The sequence below is a fragment of the Pelobates fuscus genome, chromosome 2 (genome assembly GCF_036172605.1).
Source record: "Pelobates fuscus isolate aPelFus1 chromosome 2, aPelFus1.pri, whole genome shotgun sequence".
Lineage (NCBI taxonomy): Eukaryota > Metazoa > Chordata > Amphibia > Anura > Pelobatidae > Pelobates > Pelobates fuscus.
This window is the reverse complement of record NC_086318.1, coordinates 316,325,657-316,346,340: the sequence shown is the minus strand read 5'-3', so window position 1 is coordinate 316,346,340 and position 20,684 is coordinate 316,325,657. Positions and strand designations below refer to the sequence as shown.

The 20,684-nt window shown below is 41.3% G+C and overlaps 1 protein-coding gene across 4 annotated transcripts in view; it reads right to left on the bottom strand.

The window, feature by feature from the left end:
- Positions 1-3,643: 3,643 nt before the first annotated feature.
- Positions 3,644-20,684, bottom strand: part of ZBTB24 (zinc finger and BTB domain containing 24) — a 31,672-nt gene continuing 14,631 nt past the window's right edge. For all 4 annotated transcript variants that reach the window (XM_063443521.1, XM_063443524.1, XM_063443522.1 and 1 more), the window contains exons 3-7: positions 19,441-19,608; positions 12,266-12,349; positions 11,553-11,636; positions 6,581-6,662; positions 3,644-4,853 (exon numbers count right to left, since the gene is read on the bottom strand). In XM_063443521.1, coding sequence (XP_063299591.1) covers positions 4,040-4,853; positions 6,581-6,662; positions 11,553-11,636; positions 12,266-12,349; positions 19,441-19,608 — 1,232 coding nt within the window. In that variant the 3' untranslated portion in view covers positions 3,644-4,039. The remainder of the gene's footprint in view (positions 4,854-6,580; positions 6,663-11,552; positions 11,637-12,265; positions 12,350-19,440; positions 19,609-20,684) is intronic.

The following is a 20,684-nucleotide window of genomic DNA, read 5'->3' as shown; positions in this document are numbered from 1 at the left end:
ACTCTGTGAAATGATGTTGGACACTTTGCATGAGGATGTCCAGTGTCTTCAAATCCCCCATAGGAAAGCATTGAGGCTTAGTCAGTGCCTGAGCGAACTGTGTTAGGAATTCACTTTTTTAATCCAAACACTATAGTGTTCTTTTAATAATTGATTGCATGGCTTTTATGTATAACCTTGGTTATATTTTGTTACTTTATTGCAACAATGTGTTTTAATATCCTATAATATGTAGCAATGCACTTTTTTTTTTAACATTTACACAAATAATCTATTCATGTTGATAGCATTGGATTGTTGTATTATAAATTTTGGTATATATATTTTTTTCGTTTTCACTTTTAATTTGATTTGTATTATTTTGTAGTGTTGTACTGCCAGTTAGGTACTTGGAGTGACAGTTTAGTGAATTTTCACCCTATCTTTGTCTTAGGCTCAGACCATATGAATAGGTTTGGCCTTTTTCTTTGAACATCTTTGCCTGCCTTTAGGGGTATGCTGTTCCCCTTTTCAGATATATGGTTGAGAAGTGTGTTCCTTTAATCAGTCTAACTAAAGGACGTTGTATAAAACCTATCTATGTTATAATGACCATACGTAGGGAATAAATTGCATACAATTGATTTTATTATTTGGAAAGAAGTTACCAATTTTCTCTACATTGGCATCTCCCATAGACCAACTCTTGCAATGCTCAAGTCTCACATTTAGCCACTAGAGGGAGCACTTGCAACAGAAATAAGTTTCTCATTATGTACATACAGAACCTTTATGAAAGTCAATCACCAAAAACGAGACACCTTAAAGAGACAGTATAGTCCCCAGACCCACTACAACTTCCTGTAGTGGTTCAAGTGTCTATAGCATGTTCCTGCAGCCTTAGCACTGTAAACACTACTTGATCCATGTGCAGCTGCTAAGATGTGCAGCTATATTTACCTGAACTTCTCCTCCATGGGCACCACCATTTTCTTTCTTTGCTCCTGCTTCAACATCCACTGAGAGTCCTGTCACTGTTATGATCTGGCACATACCACCATTCAAATCTCACACATATATCGAGTGAACAGGCAAAACACTTATGGATAAATATACTCAGGTAAAATAAATCAATGTCTGAAAGTATCTGTGATAGTGATGTGTTAAAGGGACACTGTAGGCACCATTGGAATGAATGTTATAGTGCAAGAAGGTCCCCGGTGTTAGCTTACCTCAAGGACAGAAAGATGTCTGGCCACACAGAGTTTCGTCTATGCAGATTTATCTGAACATTAAACCAGTTAGCTTCAATGTCTAAATAAAGTCTGCATCGAGGGAAAAAAAACACTGTGCCTTGACAGCTGTCTACTACATAGAAATGTTGCCATCCCAGTTTGAGTGGCACCACAGATTAATATTCCATTATTACATTCTCAGACACGTCCCCTCCCTTTAACCTGCACCTCATAAAACCCCCCAGGACCAAGTATAAGAAATCGATGTCCATAAGAATACTAAACGTTGCCAAGCAGGTTCTCCCTCAATTCTGAAAACAGGCAATTACTCCCCCACTTACGATATGGTTTACTCAGATGGAAGAGCTCGGGGCAGTAGAGGACCTTAATATGAGTGCGGCTAATGCCTCAGACACATACCTGGAGATTTGGTCTCACTGGCTATTGACTACTGCCACAGCTGATTTCGCACCTAGTTATTATCCAGAACTGACGGACGAAGAGACTTTAAAACCCCTCTGAACCACCTAGCACCATGATCTGGCCACCCCTATCTGCAGCCTCCCTGGTTCCCTACTTTTTCTTATCCTTACCTCTCTCTCCCTGTCAAACTGCACTCGCCTTCTCTGAAGTGAGAGTTGATAAAGTGAGAGCTAATTTCCCCATAGACATTATGTCAGAAACATGGGTTCTGTTCCTGACCAATAATTTGAAATGTATTACAAAGACGATATCGTTAGTAAACGTGACTTTTTGCATTGTTCACACACAAATGGCGGAAAATATTGTTGTGATACGTTTTACTGTTTTGAAATACTAATATTTGTGTTCAGTGACATCTCCCGAGTATAACAGTACCGATCATGTACATGTTTTATGGTGTTTTCAAAACTTACAAGGAACTTTACAGGGTTAAATACAGTGCTAGCAAATTACATTCTCTGGACTTTCGGCCTGGGTTGTCAGGCAGGTCCCTCAAATTGCAATCAATAAACTTACTTAATTATGTAAAAATAAATAAATTTAATTCTAAGTGTATTTTTATATTAATATGTGTATATATTAATATAAAAATACACTTAGTATGACATTTTATATATACACAAGATATATATATATATATATATATATATATATACATATATATATATATATATATATACACACATACATACACATACATATAAAGATTTATTTTAATTTATTTTTTTTATTTTACAGATGCAGGGAGACTGCCTGTCAGTTCAGGCAGTACTATAGACTGCTATTGCGGCCATGTGACCGCTCCTTTACAGCCATCACATGGCCCGCGGGGCCTAATTTGCCGAGGGTGGACTGTTTTGGCTGTCAGATAGTCCCCCAGAGCGGGAGGAACACCGATTGCCAGCGGGGGAACGGCAGCGATCAGGTAAGTAAGAAGGGATGCGAGGACGTACGGTCGTTAAGGAACATTTTTTGTTTGACATACCTAGTATGTCCTCGGTCCTTAAAGGGTTAAATTTCTTGATTTAAAAAAAAAAAATAGTTATTAAACACAGATACAAAGTAGTCCCTTTTAGAGACAGTGCTGCGTAAAGAGATTGGTAGATGCAAAACATGTCCAGTATTCCTTCATTTATGTTTTCATAGGAGCTCATTCTAGCTCATGCTAGGAGTTTCTATTGCCTCCTCTGAGCTAAGCCCTGCAGTGCCAGGCTGGCTCTTTAGTTGAGAGCATCAACTGAGTGTTCTCAGCCAAAGGGTGCCTCCCTGCACCACCAGTCTAACTCATGCAGGTAGCTTCCAGGCTGCACAGGTGGAAGCAAAGTTATGTTGATAAACTGGTCAAGAACTGTGTGACTACACACACACACACACACACTCGAAGGACACTCCTGGAAACTACAATGGGCTCAACTGGTTATGGAATATTATTTCATTCCAATGCGGTGTCTGCTTTAAAAATCACCAATTCTCAAACGTAAATCCTGTAGAAAATAAAAGATTTACATACTGAATTTCAACCAGAATCACTCTATTAAATCTGGTAGCAGTCAAAGTGACAACAAATTACCTTGCTATTTCCAGGCAAACCTACAGACACATATATATTCAACCAGTGGCAGCACAAGCAGGCAATTTTTTTCAAAATCTGGATATTACTAAATCTTTTCAAATATGTCAAGGTTTTTCCTCAATACTAGATGTTATCCATTTATTTAAGCAAATCCAGGCATGGGCTGTTTGGGTCTTAATGAATAACTCTGCCCATTTCATTTTGTATATAGCATACATCATATTTTCTCCAAAAACACGGAAAGCTTTGTAAAATGCAATACAAATCATGCACAATGTGTAAATAATTATTCCTGGTTAGTCTTACTATTTGTTTGTAAATTGCCAGAAAAACAGAATTTGAAATAAGAAAAAAATATATATATACGAAAATATAAATAAAATACATACATGGATCATATTTTTCTGCATACATTCATTATTTTGTATATTGCAATACAAATCATGCACGTTGTTAGAACATTTATTCTGAATTGGTCTCACCATTTGTTTGCAAATTAACTGAAAATCAAGATTTAAAAAAACAAAACAAAAACAAAGCATACAATATATAAAATGCAAACAAAACCATGCATGGTCTCACTTTAACTCATTATGCCTCAGAAAGCAAGGCATTGTGTTACACTGGCAAAACCAATGGCACATACAAAGATTGCTCAGTCCCAGTCTTTCCTCATTCATATTATTATTGTGATGTTCAGCAAGTATTCAATGCAAATAGCAATTTCTTTACTGTACACCATTTCTTAGAAAGACATAACAACTAAAGTTTAAGTCTGATTTGTGGACTCCAAAGCAGTGTTTATGAAAGACACTGTGCTGGTTTGTATCTGAAAGGTCTGTGTTTGTATTTGATGCTCAGACACAGGTTGGGTAACTGGAGTTAATGACAGAGTAGTCTGGGTATGATCAGCAACACTGACATTTTGGTTCACCATGTCTTGAGATACAGGTGTCTGCTCCTGGCTCAGTGCGGTTTGTCTGTCCGCTTGGGGCAAGTGGATTTCCTGTGTCCGGCCCTGTAGTTGGTCAAGTGCTTCTTTGGACAGGGTGATAACATGCATCTGCTCTGGTTGCACGCTCTGAACACGACTCTCCATCAAGTCCACGCTGTGGATTGATTCCACTTGCTCTTGGTGGGCGGTGACTGATAAGCTATGCAATCCTGAAGTCTGATGGGTGATTAGGGCAAGGTTAGCAGTCTGCTCTGTAATGGTCTGAGCTGGGTTAGTGGTGACAATACTGATACCCTGGCTGTGTGCCGGCATGAAGTCGAGATTGTGTACACCGTCAGTGACCACTAGCTGGATCTCCTGTGCTGGTGTTGCTAGCTGATACTGCTGCAGCTGGAGAATGTTTCTAACATCATCACTGCCTCCATTATTTGTCTCCTGAACTTGTGGACATTTTTCTTTGCTGTGGGTTTTCATGTGAGTCTTTAGATTATCCATACGTGTGAATTGCACATTGCAGTCTGGGCAGGAGAAAGGTTTTTTACCGGTATGTAAAACGCTGTGTCTTCTCTTTGCACTGGAATCTGAAAATGCTTTTCCACAAATACTGCAAGAGTATGGCTTTTCTCCCCTGAAAAGACAAAACAACTTCTGTTACCATTGGACAATTTTTGGAGATCAGTTGTTTAATATTAAAGGGACACCATAGGCACCAAAACAACTTTAGCTTAACCCCTTAAGGACACACGACATGTGTGACATGTCATGATTCCCTTTTATTCCAGAAGTTTGGTCCTTAAGGGGTTAATGGAGTTGTTTTGGTGTACAGATCATGTCCCTCCAGTCTCCCTGCCATTTAGGAGATAAAAATCACTTTATTTATGCAGCTCTTGCACCACCTCCCTACATGTGACTTACACAGTTTTCATAAACACTTCCTGTAAAGAGTCATCTAATGTTTAAACTTTAAATAATGTCTTATCTCCTTCTGTTCATAGCCTGCTAAATCTTGCAGGAGGCTTGTGTGTGATTAGAATTCAATTTACAGAGCAGTAGATAAAAACTATTAGAGCAAATTAACATCTTATTGAAAACGAAACCATTTCTTTTTCTCCATGCAGGCTGTCGGAGTCGCAGTCAGGGGAGGTGTGGCTAGGGCTGCACAAACAGAAACAAAAAAGTGATGTAACAAGTCCACAAACAATGGCAGAGAATTGAGCAGTGAGACTGCAGTGCCATGATCTATACACCAAAACTGGTGTTTACTTCAATGTAAAACACTTGGATATTGGGATCAATGATAGGCTGAGAGTGGGGTTATTAAAGGGACACTATGGTCACCAGAACAACTGCATTGTAATGTAGTGGTTCTTGTGTCTCTAGCCTGTTCCTGCAGACTTTGCCTTTTCCCTGAAAATGCAGTGTTTATATTGGTGCCTAGTAACACATAGTGGCAGTCACTCAAATGGCCACTAGTGGTGCTTCCTAGTCCAGTGTTGCAGTGTGCAGCACTGACGTCCAGCTTCTCCACGCTCTGCATGGAGGTGCTGAATGTTTCACATAGCGATGCATTCATTCAATGCATATTTATGAAGATATGAACACTGGCCGACAGCAGCGTTTTGCTGCACATGAGCAGTAGCCTCCCAATGCTTTCCTAAGGGAAAGCATTGGATTGGTTCAGATCATCAAGATTGATGATCTCAGCCATGGAGGCGGAGCCAGAGGTGGCAAGACCAGCACAAACTGGGAGAAAAGGTGTGTAAATTCACCTTTTCAAGGCAATCGAGCGGGGCTGGTCACCTAAACAGCCACACCAGCACTATAGTGTCAGGAATACATGTTTCAGCTCATATCAAGGTTAGTGTTCCTTTAACAATCGAGACAAAACAAGGCTATTGCTGGATGCCTCGTGACTGAGCAAACATCCTCTGCATAATGTCCCAGGCATACAACAGCAGATAACCACTATTCTGTGTCAGATAGTAAGATGACTCCTTGACACTCATGCCCTCAAAAAGTCAATGAGCTGAAGTTGTTAAGGGGGTTGATAAGTGTCTTAAAGAGTTATAAGCGGTGTCAGTTATCATGGCACAGACATGCATGTTCCAAATATGTGCTCTCACACTGCATAGGAAATATTCACAAAACAGGAAGTAGTGGTCTGCTGAGAACCAAGTTACAAACCATTGTCTTGTTTTTTTGCTGCTCAATCAGGTTATTTAGGCCTACAATTTAAATTGGGTTATAAACACATGACAAATTAATATTTAGAGGAAGCATTCCTGGGTTCCAAAAACACTGGTTGTATTCAGTTTACCTTTCTTAGAAGGCATGGAAGAATGAAAGCATTCGTACCTGTGTATTCTGATGTGTGTTTGTAGAGAGCTTTTGGCTGTAAATGATTTCCCACAAATCTCACATGTAAAGGGCTTTTCACCTGTGAAAACAAAGAAACCACAAATATCACTGATCTTAATGCCAATCAGATTGTCAGCTTAAGGCAAATGATATACACGACTAAACAAAGAACTTCTATCAATGTTACTCACTGTTACACTTTAGTCCAGGGGTGTCTTGCATCCAACTCCCTTAGCTGTTGTTTTCCTAAAACTCTCTGATAATACTATTAGCCTATGGAATGTGTGGTTAACAGAAATCTGCTGTTTCTGCCTGCTGTTTGGTGTATAGTGAATATTCCTCAATGTTTTAGGACACTTTGCCAATCCTGTATACTTGCATTACCATATTATTGTAACTGTGCTGTGTATGTGATCAATAAAAGAAACCTGTCAAAGCAGGAAACGCTGTGTGAACTGCCAGGGACTCTACAGTGAAGTACAGTTGTAGTTAAAGGAACACTGTAGGCACCCAGACCACTTCAGTCCATTGAAGTGGTCTGGGTGCCAACTCCCATTATCCTTAACCATGAGCATATAATTATTGCAATTTTTATAAACTGCAATTATTACCTTGCAGGGTTAAGTCCTCCTCTAGTGGTTGTCTACCAGACTTTTGGTCGTCTTAACGACGCTAGAAGTCCTCACACTATGCATAAGGACTTCCAGGGTTGCTGGAATCCCCATAGGAAAGCACTGAATAATGCTTTTCTATTAGGAGATCATAATGCGAGCGTGGCCATTGCCATGCATGCACATTAGGTCTCCCCTGCCAGCAGACGTTGGCGGGGGAGGAGCATGGGCGGAGCTGAGCCAGCGCTGGACCCAGGTAAGTGACAGAAGGGGTTATTAACCCCTTCTGCACCACAGAGGTGGGCCTTGACAAAAGGGGAAGCTACAGTGCCAGGAAAACAAGTTTTTTTTTTTTTTTCCTGGCACTATGGTTTCCTTTTAAAGACTGCAAGAATCAGACTTTGACCTCCTTGGCTGTTGTCCTTTTTAGTTTCTTTTTAGGGAGGAAAGCGCAGCAAGCAAAGATGCCATGGTGAACTGAGAGAGACTGTCCCAGACTACCCAAGATGAAGGCGCAAGGGTAAAGGTTTAAGTATTGCCCTTTTTCTATGCATCTTTTGATTATGATTGTTTATAATGTGTACTGTGTATATTCCTTTAAAAATCTGTAACACTAACCTAAATCAATACCAAAACATTTTTTTATACTCTTGTATTTGTCACACATTCCCTAAAGAATACCCTTGTAAGAGGGTCATAATTTCTTACACAGTGACCCAAGGGGGGGCAACACAAAGTAGAAATTAGGAAGTAGCTCTTTTTTCTTTTCATGACGGATTCAGTTTAATTTAAAGAAAGCATAATAATGGTCTTTTAGACCCGCGTCGGGGCTCCATGAAACCTTGGACTCCGTGACTGGCGCTACTCACACATCTGTTCGGTTACAAGAAGAAGAGATCTTCCCTTTTCTCCCGATTTACAAGTCCAGGTACATCCTACAGAGACTACGGAACTACTGCTCTCTTAGATAGCTTTGGCTTATTTTAAGCCCAGGTGTCCTCAAAGGCACAGAATAGAGTTTTTACAGTGGTGCCACTCATTACACTTACGGTACTGTTGCTCTTATAGATCGACAGCTAGTCTTAGCGCACACAAAAAGTCCAGGTGCCCTGAAAGGCACAGAATAGAGCTTCAGCAACAGTGCTGTTCCTAGAGCATCTAGAGCAGTGGTAGTCAACCTTTTTCTAACTACCGCCCACTAATGCATCTTTTTGGTTGAAAAAATTTCCTTACCGCCCACCAGTTTTCGCGCAAGTGCGGAATATTTTTTTCGAAAGGAGGGTGTTTTAAAAAAAATAAATGTACGTACATTTATCTTTTTATTTGCAATTAATGCATGTTTATAATGTTTTTAACTTTATAAAAAGTTTAATGAGAAAACAATAAAGTAAATTGAAATTACCTTTACTAGTGATTAATGAGATCCTTGAGGTTGATGCTGCAAGACTAAATATTTGATATCTGGTTCGATTTTCGCAAGTAACAAACGAAGGTCTCCTCTTTCGGTGATATTCAGACGACTTCTCTGTTTGCGCATAATATGATTTCTCATCTGTGCGTCAGCTCCCCTCTTCTCCCTCCTCAATTCCCCTCCCCACCTTTTTTCCCCCTTTTTTTAACCTTCCTTATAGCAATGCCCAGTAGGAAGGCTGAGCTAGGTATCCCACTATAACAGACTGGCACACATACATACAGACATACAGACACACATACAGACATACAGACAGACAGGCACACACACACACACAAAGACATACATACAAAGACACATACACATACAGACAGACACAAGAAACAGACACACATACATACACACATATATACATACAGACAGACACACACACACGACACATACATACACACATATATACAGACAGACACACACACACGACACATACAAAGACATACATACAAAGACACACACAAAGACATACATACAAAGACACACACACACAAGACATACATACAAAGACACACACAAGACACACACACACACACACACAAGACATACATACAAAGACACACACACACACACAAAACATACATACAAACACACACACAAGACATGCATACAAAGACACACACACAACATACATACAAAGACAAGACACATATATACAGACATACACACAGACACAAACAAGACATACATACAAAGACAAGACACATGTATACAGACATACACACACACAAGACACATACATAAGACACACACAGGACATACATACAAAGACAAGACACACATATATACAGACATACACACACACACACAAGACACATACATAAGACACACATACAGACACACACACAAGACATACATACAAACACAAGACACATGTATACAGACATACACACAAGACACATACAAGACATACATACAAACACAAGACACATGTATACAGACATACACACAAGACACATACATAAGACACACACAAGACATACATACAAAGACAAGACACATGTATACAGACATACACACACAAGACACTTACATAAGACACACACAAGACATACATACAAAGACACATACACAAACAAACACACATTATATTTAAGTCACCCTCCTGTTTCCTACCTTTAAGGTGCAGGAGGGTGACTTTCCCTGGGGTCCAGTGGTGGCTCAGGTGCATGGGAGTCAGAGTTCCCACTCTGACTCCCTCCTCCTCCTTCCTCCCGCGCGGCTCTCTGTATGCTGGGAGGAGTGACCGGGGAATCACTTCCTCCCAGCAGATTTGATGTCATCACAGGGGGCCCGGTCGCGCTGTTAAAGCGCCCAGCGCTGACCGGGCCCCCTCACAATCCACATCCATCGGGTGGCCCTGACAGCATGGGCCACCCGATGGACCCCTCCATATGCGGCCCCGGCGGTTTGCCGCCGGGGCCGCAAGTGGTGATGGCGGTACCCAGTCACAGCGGTACCGCCGGCTCGCGCCCGCCCGCCTGCCCAATTTATAAAAAAAAAATTGAAAATCCCTACCGCCCACCTGGAATCCTGAAACGCCCACTAGTGGGCGGTAGGGACCAGGTTGACGACCCATGATCTAGAGCATATTTATTTTATTGGTTTAGAGATTTCAGCATACTTTCCTTGTATCAGGTATCTTGTTTTTTTTTTTTCAAAGCACTATAGTGTTTTCCTGACACTAGATCATCCTTAGGACCCCCCTCACCCTCAGGGTACCCCTCTCTTGGCGCTGATGGGGTTAAAACCCCTTCAGTTACTTACTTTAATCCAGCGCCGTGCTCCCTCGGCGCTGGTGACCTCTCCTCCCCCGCCGACGTAAGCTCCCGAGTGGAAGAGCACAAGAGCCGCGCACGCATTCAAACAATCCATAGGAAAGCATTTCTCAATGCTTTCCTATGGACGTTCTGCACGCTGGATGCGATTTTCGCATCCAGCGTCGCAGAAGCGCCTCTAGCGGCTGTCAGGAAGACAGCCACTAGAGGTTGGATTAAACCTGCAATGTAAACATAGCAGTTTCTCCGAAACTGCTATGTTTACATCTGAAGGGTTAAAACCTGAGCTGAAGTGGTCTGGGTGACTACAGTGTCCCTTTAAGGTTCCCCTTGCCTGTAGATTCAGACACACTGCTTGCAACATTGTTGCTTTTCAGCTTGTTACAGTTTTGATTATCTGGCAAGGTTGTACCTGATATAATAGGATTTTACCCTATTCGGTATGAGTTAGTCTAACTTACTGTACTTTCAGCCACTATTTCCTCCAGATTAAGAACCTTGTTATTGATAAATATCAGGCTCTTACCAATCATTGTACTTTATTTTGTATATCAATGTACTTTTTGCCATTATATTTGTTTGTAGTAACACTTGTTACTTGCATGTGTCTTTTGTCTTTATATTAATTTATTTCACTCATATTTTCTCCTTTTTTTTATTTAAATAAATTATGCCAAATAAAAGTTAAGTCCTAACTACCCAGCGATCATGGTCAGGGTCCCTGTTCACCTTTTGTCTATTTTTAATTGATCAATGATTAAAAGCTAAGTATTAACTATTCAACTACCTATAAGCCAGGGCAATTAGCCATTTTTTTTCCTTTTAGACTTTACGTGTAAATGAAAATATTCTGCTAAGTAATATTCTTGTACTATATATTTATATCAATCTGTTTCAACGGTTCTGCAAGTCAAACAGCATCTGTATTTGATTATCTATTATTTGATTATAATTATTTGATAGCACTGCAATATAGAATAATAGAAAGGGAGAAAAACAAAATTGCCCCCTTCCCGGACTAATCTGGTTTCAAAACAACACTCACATGTGTCATGCATATATCAACTCTAAAGGATACAGATATAGTGCACAAAAATAATGTCTGAAAACAACATTACCTGTATGAGATCGCAGATGTTTCTTTAACTGGGCACCATCCATAAACTTGTGCTGACAGATACTGCATTCTGGTAATATGCGACCTTCATATCATTTGAGGAAAAAAAAAAAAAAAAAAAAGTTTCATTTAGATTTAATTGGGAAGATTGCTTTAGTTTAGAGTATAAAAAAAAAAAAAAAAAAAAAAAACTAGTTTCAAAAAAGTTTTTCTTCTATTAAAATGAATACTCTAACAAACTTGAACTGTTATATATTTACATCCATTTTAGTAAGTTTTTTAGGGTTGCTTGATCAAGATTATTAGTGACACTATTGAAAAATGTATACTTTAAGGCTTTGTTGTTTAATAATGCTGTAAAAATAATAGTAGAGCCCAGAAGATATCTAGAGATATATAATGTTAGGATTGCCACATCTTTATTTGAATTAGGATCACCTTTATTTAAAAAAAAAAAAAAAAAAAAAAAAAAAAAATTATATTCAAAGAGTGCTGCACACAAAACAAAGAATCCAGAATAACAGATCGAGCTCCACCGTCTCAAAGACTCTTTTTGGAATCATCAGTCAGAGTCTTTTTATTTTTTCCTTTTTAAAGAAATGCCAAATACATTTGAAATTGAAGAGGTTCATGGTAAATTGTGCCCTTATAGTTAAAGGCTGGTAAGCACTGATTATTCCTTACAGGGAGTCTGATACAGAAGTCTAAACTTACCAGTATGAAGACGATAATGACTTTTGAGCTGTCTCTTTTGGCTAAAATACTTTCCACACTGGTCGCATGTAAATGCCTTCTTTCCTGTTGAAATGAGGACAGGCTAGTAAAAGATAACATGCAGATACAACAGGACTGTTCAACATTTGTGGTTTGTGAAGCCTAGGAAATTAATTGCAATATTGTAATGTCTTTATTGTATCAAAATTTAGTACTTCCCCCTACTATTAACCCTTAAAAGCTTACCCCATTATAACCAATATAAACCCCTGTTTTGCCCTCTTACTTGGGTTCTGCCAGGTGCTGAGCTGCCTCACATACCCGGTGCAAAAGCCAGATACAGATACCACTGGTCATTCACTGGTTGAGAACATCAGTTGAGCCAATGGATGACCCACGGTGCAAGGAATATACACAAAATTGACATTACCAGCTCAAAACTCATTATGGGCTGACTAAATACGCTGTCAGATGTGGAGTTACGCCTCCAACAGCTAGCCTAAATAACTTTATATGTGCATAATTTCTTACTGACACAGCACATACAGACTCCAAGCACCATGACCACTTCAAAGCACTGAAGTGGTCATAGTGATTGAAGTAACCCATAACTAAATATTCTGCCATAACAATCTGTTATTTAAAAGCATCACTGATGACACTTCTGTGTTGTCATTCACAAGGTTTCTGAAATGCAGATGACTCAGTTACATCTCATGCCGTTCTGGGTTTCAGATGATCCCTGTAACTATCTATGGTCAACACAGCCCGTATTTCAAAGGTCGGAATTTGGCTCCAAGAAGTAGATGATTATTACCACAAAATCTGTGAGTGTGCAACAACTGCAAAATACTACTTTTGTCTATTTCTTCATATTTTTAATCTAAAGGGACAAGGTACTACTTTCAAATCTGCTCTTCCAAATGAGGGTCTTCTGACCCCGTAGGGTGCAGGTGATCACGGACCACCTTTCAGAGTATTATGGTCTTTCAAATGAGGATCTTATGCCCCTCAAGATAGTAGCTGATTGCATTAGAGATTAAAATTACCTAACTACTAGGTGACAGTTATGGTGCACAGACTAGTACCCCATATAAGCAATTACATGTCGTCAGTGGATACGGATTTGAAAGAGAGTCACCTCAATGGCAGATATGATTACCTGATAACACTGCATTCACAAGTAACAATCATGTATAGCATGATTTTAAGATGTAATGAAATTTATATTTATAAAATCATGCAATTTTATGGACTTTTAATAAGCTGGTATTATAATGTGCTTCTGTATGAATTCTATTATTTTGTAGCTGGATTTTGAAGGTTGTAGTTTCTATAACGCATTGTTTGGAATTATATGGAATTTTAAATTTGAACAAGTAAAAAAATGGTATACATAAAACGGCCGAGAAATTGGCACCAGAATGATTCTGAGAAAGCTTACAATAGGGCAAAAGAAGAAGGTCATGTGACTCCAGTGCAGTGGATGTGACTGCTCGTTTCTGGATTAGCTAACTAATCAGCAGTGGATGGGAAGGGCAGCCCCAGATATTGGAGAAACGGACACAAGAAGTTAGAGCACTGGACATTTATTATTATTTAAATTATCTATTATTTTAATTGACTGGAGTTAATAAAAGAAGACGAAAGTAAGAGAAGTGAATGGGACTTCTTATATGCGATTGACACTGTGGGACAGAGTGAATGTCCCATGCTAAGGTAAGCATTATTGATTACTTGTGGTGAGGTGTAGGAGACCAAGTTTGAACATAACTGGTGTATGCATTGCAAGTCTCAACCCTACCGATAAACAGAAGAGGTAAATGTAGATTATATAACATTTTCGAGATGAGAGTTATATCTACACATTGGGGAACTGAAAGAAGTCTTGTTGTTCACAATACAGAAGGTATACTGCGCAATAAGATACTTTGTTTTAATAAGTTATAAGATGAACAGTGGAGTACTGGGAGTGCGTTTCAGCAGAATAATGTCGAAATCAGTACTGTGGTGGATTAGTGTGGACATTGGATTTTATATTTAAGTCCCCTAAAAAATGTTGAGAAACCCACTGAAAATAAGGAATATAAATGGAGTTAGCTTTGACTGTTTGGTTATTAAAGGACCACTATAGTGCCAGGAAAACAAACTCGTTTTCCTGGCACTATAGTACCCTGAGGGTGCCCCCAACCCTCAGGGTCCCACTCCCACCGGGCTGAAGGGGGAGGAAGGGGGCTAAACACTCACCTTTCTCCAGCGCGGGGCTCCCTCGGCGCTGGGGAATCTCCTCCTCCTGCCGACGTCATCGTCTGAATGCGCATGCATTCTCAATGTTTTCCTATGGACGCTGGCGGCTTCTCACTGTGAAAATCACAGTGAGAAGCGCCTCTAGCGGCTGTCAATAAGAAAGCCACTTGAGGCTGGATTAACCCATTTGTAAACATAGCAGTATCTCTGAAACTGCTATGTTTACAGCAGGCAGGGTTAATCATAGATGGACCTGGCACCCATACCACTTCATTAAGCTGAAGTGGTGGTCTGGGTGCCTATAGTGGTCCTTCAAGGGATGGTGAAATGTGGAATTTTGGGACTTGTATACTGCAAAACGTATTACTATTAGTGTTGTGCTTACTCTTTAAATTTAAACGGCAAGAGGTATAACATATAGTGTACAGATTAAAGAGACAATGATGCCTGTAATGCCACATTAACAGAAATAAGCTCAGTTATTTCAACATAGTAAAACAGATGTATGGCATTAGAAAATCAGCACAATTTTTAAAAAGTAGTATTAAACAAGAGAATGTGCATGTTAAAGCTTTAAATACAACATAGGAGAGTAAGTAGTGAGAGATGTGTAGTCTTGGGATTGCTGTCATATGTTGCAGAGTTATAAAGAAGGTTTGCTTGGTAGGCTGGTTGGCACTAATGTGCTATGCTAAGTTAGGGCATTGCGTACAGGGAGCAGTGCTGGGTAAGTGCCCGCTGTGCTCGTGTAATATCCTGCATTAAAGAGTGATGCCACTGGTAGCAGCTGATTGTAAGCTAAGACCTATGTGTAAATAGGCCAGAAACCGTGAGTATAACCAAAGATCGTGCATGACGGGGACTATCTAATAAATTATAAAGAGTTGGCTTAAGGTGGTGCTGCTCTTTGTGTAGGCAAGGCGACATGCGACCGTGAGTAGGTGAGCAATCGTTGTGAGGCAGCCTGTTGCATGTTCTGACCCAGGGTATAACCGTGAGGGGCTTAGTGTGCTGCAAAGAGGTACTATGGTTTGTTAGTGGAGTTACATGTCTGGGTGTCTAAAGCGGGTGGAAGTACCCTGGTGCTCGCTAGTATAGGATACTGGATGGTATGCTGCGCAATATGCGAGGTGTAGGTTTATCGATTATAGAATGATTGATTGAGAGTGGTGCTAGCCACCCTACCAGGTTATCCTTATGGAAGGAGGCGGGATGATTATGTCAAAGCGCTTTTAAGTGTTGAGCGTAGATAGGGGCTTGTATGGGGCTAAGTGTTAAAAAAATTGGTCATAAACTTAGGTACATGAGAGCAGGATTATAGCAGGAGTCCAATAGGTTAAATAAGGTCTGTAGTGTCATCAGCATAGCTGCATTATACCTGTTATTCCATGAAACCCACAGAGAGAGATTTTGAAAAATTTAAGTGAAATAAGACAGTGAAGGGAACATAAAATACTTTGAGTCCTGTAATCTGGGATGTGGTTGGCGGAAGGGCGGCATGGTCAGGGAGTCCAGTGTCAGCCTATGCCCTTGATCGGGTAGGGATAACGGCTGTCTATGGGTTGTTCAGTGCTGGAGCTGAGCGTGGCTGTCTGGTGGAGCTGTAGCTCAGTCTCGGGGGTGTTGGGATCCAAGTCCGGGGCAAGGAGCGCTGTCATGTGCTTTGAGCCAAGCGCTTCGTTAAGCCTGTGTATGAGTCGCTTGGTGATGTTCAGGGTGGTCTGGTTGCCTGTTGGTCGGCTGTACCTCTGCGTACCTTTCCTCACGTGAGCTTGGGTATAGCAGCAGCTTTGAGCCGGCAAGCACTGGAGTAGTGTGTCGAAGGGATCTCTCCTGTCAGGCTGCCTCATGTAGGTATGTAGCATCCGCCTTGCATGTGTCAGGGCCTTAGCCATTGAATGAAAAAAGATGGCGTTGTTCCCGTTGCGAGCTGGTGGGTTCGCGTTTGCCGCCATTTTGGTCGGGCCCCGTGGTTTGATTAGCTTGGTCTCTAGTGCGGTTCGGGCTGCATGGTGTGGGCCGGGATCACCCCCACCGGCCCAGGAGTGGGGGGGGGGGGGGGTGAACGGGGCCCTGGTTGCACGTCCATGGGAGTCTAGCACGATACCGTCGGGCAGTATAGCGGGGCAGCGGCCGTCCACCCCGCTCACCGCCTGAGTAGGCCTCATCCTGTGGGGACGACTGTTATCGTTTCGAGGGACTAAAACAGTAAATTGCAAGCCTCTCCTCTGAGCCAGTGCTTCCCTGTGCATCGGACCACGGCTGCTGGTCGTTAATCAGGTGTAAAAGTTGCTTTTTTTAAGGCTTAAAGTCTGAAGATTGCAGGGCCAGGCCCCGCCCCTCCACAATCCAATTTTAAGTAATAAAAAGAAACCTTCTCCTCCACTGTCTCTGCTTACTCATTACTTCAAGTGTGAATCTGTATTAATAATTATTTGAATGAGAGCTGCAGTCTGAAACTATACTATAATTACACTGATATTAGCGCCACAGATATAGTTATATTAAAGGGAATCTCCAGTGCCAGGAAAACAATAAATTTTCCTGGCACTGGAGGGTCCCTCTCCCTCCCACCCACCAATCCCCGGTTACTGAAGGGGTGAAAACCCCATCAGTAACTTACCTGAGGCAGCGACGGTGTCCCTCGTCGCTGTCTCCTCCTCCGCGCCGCTCCTCCTCTGCATTGCGTCGGCCGGTGGGCGAGACTGATCCCGCCCACCGGCCGAGGAGACCTAATGCACATGCGCGGCAATGCCGTGCATGCGCATTAGCGCTCCCCATAGGAAACCATTGAAAAATAATTTTAATGCTTTCCTATGGGGAAATGAGCGACGCTGGAGGTCCTCACACAGCGAGAGGACGTCCAGCGACACTCTAGCACATGAAGGAGGACGTGTGCTATGAAGGAGGACGTGACCTCTAGTGGCTGTCTAGTAGACAGCCACTAGAGGTGGAGTTAACCCTGCAAGGTAATTATTGCAGTTTATAAAAAACTGCAATAATTACACTTGCAGGGTTAGGAGTAGTGGGAGTTAGCACCCAGACCACTCCAATGGGCAGAAGTGGTCTGGGTGCCTGGAGTGTCCCTTTAAACACTTAATGGGCACTTTTGGTAGACAAGATATACAGACAAGCATATTCTAGGGATCGACCGATATTGATTTTTTAGAATCGATACTGATAATCTGAACTTTCAGGCCGATAGCGGATACCGATATTCTGTACATTTACCATTTTGAAAAAAAATAAACAATTAATACTACCTGTGTCTGGTGGTCTAGTTTGTTTTGTGAGGGATTTTTTTTTTTGGAGGGGGAGGCTCAAATAGCTTGAAGGCTTTTAAAGTGAGTCATAACCTTTGTATATCTTGTGTGCTTTTATCATCCACTGTGTGGTAAAATCCTGTACCCTAAGGGCATATTAAGTTATTAGCATGCTTAAAGGGACACTCCAGGCACCCAGACCACTTCTGCCCATTGGAGTGATATGGGTGCCAATTCCCACTACTCCTAACCCTGCAAGTGTAATTATTGCAGTTTTCTATAAACTGCAATAATTACCTTGCACCTCTAGTGGCTGTCTACTAGACAACCACTAGAGGGAACTTCCTGGATTATAGCACAGATAGCTGTGTGAGGACCTCCAGCGTCGCTCATTTCCCCATTGGAAAGCATTGAAAATCTGTTTCAATGCTTTCCTATGGGGAGCGCTAATGCGCATGCGCATTAGGTCTCCCCGGCCGGTGGGCGGGATCAGTCTCGCCCACAGGCCGACCGAGCCAGAAGGAGGAGCAACGCGGAGGAGGAGACAGCGACGAGGGACATCGTCGCTGCCTCAAGTAAGTGACTGAAGGGGTTTTCACCCCTTCAGTAACCGGGGGTTGGGGGGTGGGAGGGAGAGAAAACCTGCAGTGCCAGGAAAATTGATTTTTTCCTGGCACTGGAGATTCCCTTTAACAACTTCTAGCTTGTGTCATTACTACCTTTTCGCAGTTCCCGGTCATGGCTTCACCTGTTGTGTCTTCTCGATCCTCCAGTGAGCACTCCCTCACAGACACAGAGACTGCAGACAGGCAGATGGTAAACGGTGCAATCCCCCACACCTCATGAATGCTGGGCACAATCCAATAACGGGGAGCACCTTAAGGGCCTTCTCAACAAGCGCTCTAAAAGTCTCCCGATTCGCGCTCTTGGTTTTGCCACGGTAACCAGTGGGAACGCTTTGACGGCCAGGGCCTTGTGAATCGCAAGACTTTGAAAGAGGACAGATTGGTCGCGAATTGGATCACCTCATTATCAGTAAGAATATAGGCAGATACCGATATTTACAAAAACCCGGAATATCGGCAAAACCGATAATCGGTCAATCCCTATTATATTCCAATGCATTTTCTGCATAAATTACAAGATCGTTACCAGTGATTTATAAAGAGGCAAAATTATATTTTCATCCAGAGAATTGATGCCCCTATTTATACATGACAAAACCTTACTGGCTTTAGCAACTGCAGATTGACATTGCATATTGCTGCCTAATTTGTTGTCTATAACAATTCCCAAACCCTTCTCGTGTGTGGTTATCCCGAGTTCACTACCATTTATGGTGTAAATTGCTTGTGCATTCTTAACCCCAAAGTGCATAACTTTGCATTTACGTTAAATTTCATCTACCATTTTAGTGCCCAATCTATCCAAATCCCTCTGCAGCAAAGCAATATCTTACTCACATTTTATTACTTTACAACGTTTTGTGTCATCTGCAAACACGGATACATGGCTTTCAATGCCTATTTCAAGATCATTTATAAATGTTAAGTAGAAGCGGTCCCAAAATAAAAAAACAAAACAAGATGTCGCAGATACAAAACAGACCAAGAGTCAGCAATGTGACATCAGTGGGTTCCCTTTATACTAGTTTGATGTAGTTACCTTCATGCAGGTTCATGTGCTCCATGAGTGAATTCTTGGTGGTCAGGGCTTTACTGCAGACAGTACAGGTGTAGGGTCGCTCTCCTGTGTGTATTCTCTCATGGACTTGGAGTGAATGCTTCTGTGTAAAACACTTACCACAGTCCATACATTTAAAGGGACGTTCCCCTAGAAAAGAAAGATGGAAAAACAACTTAAACAGAATGGAAAGTTTTGTACTATAATTCATTCTATGTAGATAAATGTCACTATTAGTAAATTATTATTTAAAAGTACCAACAACTTCACAAGTGAGTTACAGTAAGAAGAAATATAAAAATTAGAATCCCAAAGGAACAAGTTAAACCAAATCCTATGCTTGCTAAATACTCATGCTTATTCACATTAGCTCTATCTAGGGAGGAACCCGCGTTCTCGCTGGATCCATTATAGACCTAAATGCTGAAATCTCGCACAGGCGCAAGAGTACAGCAGTCACATGGAATTCTGGTGCTGAATCTGATATTACACAATCATGCCATTTGTGCCCACAGAATCAGAGCATCCTTGTGGGTTAAGAGGTCTATCCTTCCCTTGATAAATCCAAAAAGCCCATGTATAGCAAGTAGTGAATTTGCAAAAACTTATAGAATTCAATATATTGTTACCGCCTCGATGGGATATAATGTTTGAAAAGCAGTCTATCTTTAAATTTCATATGGGTTTCATCAATACAAATGTTTTGGTCTGGGATTTAATTTTGGAAACATTTGTTAGACAGGAGTTCGATAAGGGGCCGAATTTTGTAGCACATGCCAATGATGGGTGGTTTCTCTGGGGAAACAGTGCGCCATTCCGAACATTAAGGAATCGCAGCATTTACTCGTGGCGATCACTCTTCATAACTCCTGGGAAAAGAGGGGTAACCAAGATGTATTGAGCCAGTAGGACCTGATACTTGGCTTTTTCACAATACCTATTGCTAGAGCCAGTGCCCAAAGTGTTTCATTTCTGTGACATCAGTGGGGTGCCACATGTTTATTCTATTGTAGTGTGACCCCCAGATTCACACAGATACTGTCTGGCATACAGGCTACTTTGCTCAGCCATCAGTTCAAATATGTCATCCGACATAAATACCCTTAAGTAGTTCACAGGCTCACAAACATACACTGTTGTTGTAAGGTCAGGTGTAGCTATGAATGGGGGTAATTCCAGGGTAGTAAAATTTGAGAGTACCCAGCTTTCATCTGCCACTGCAGGGC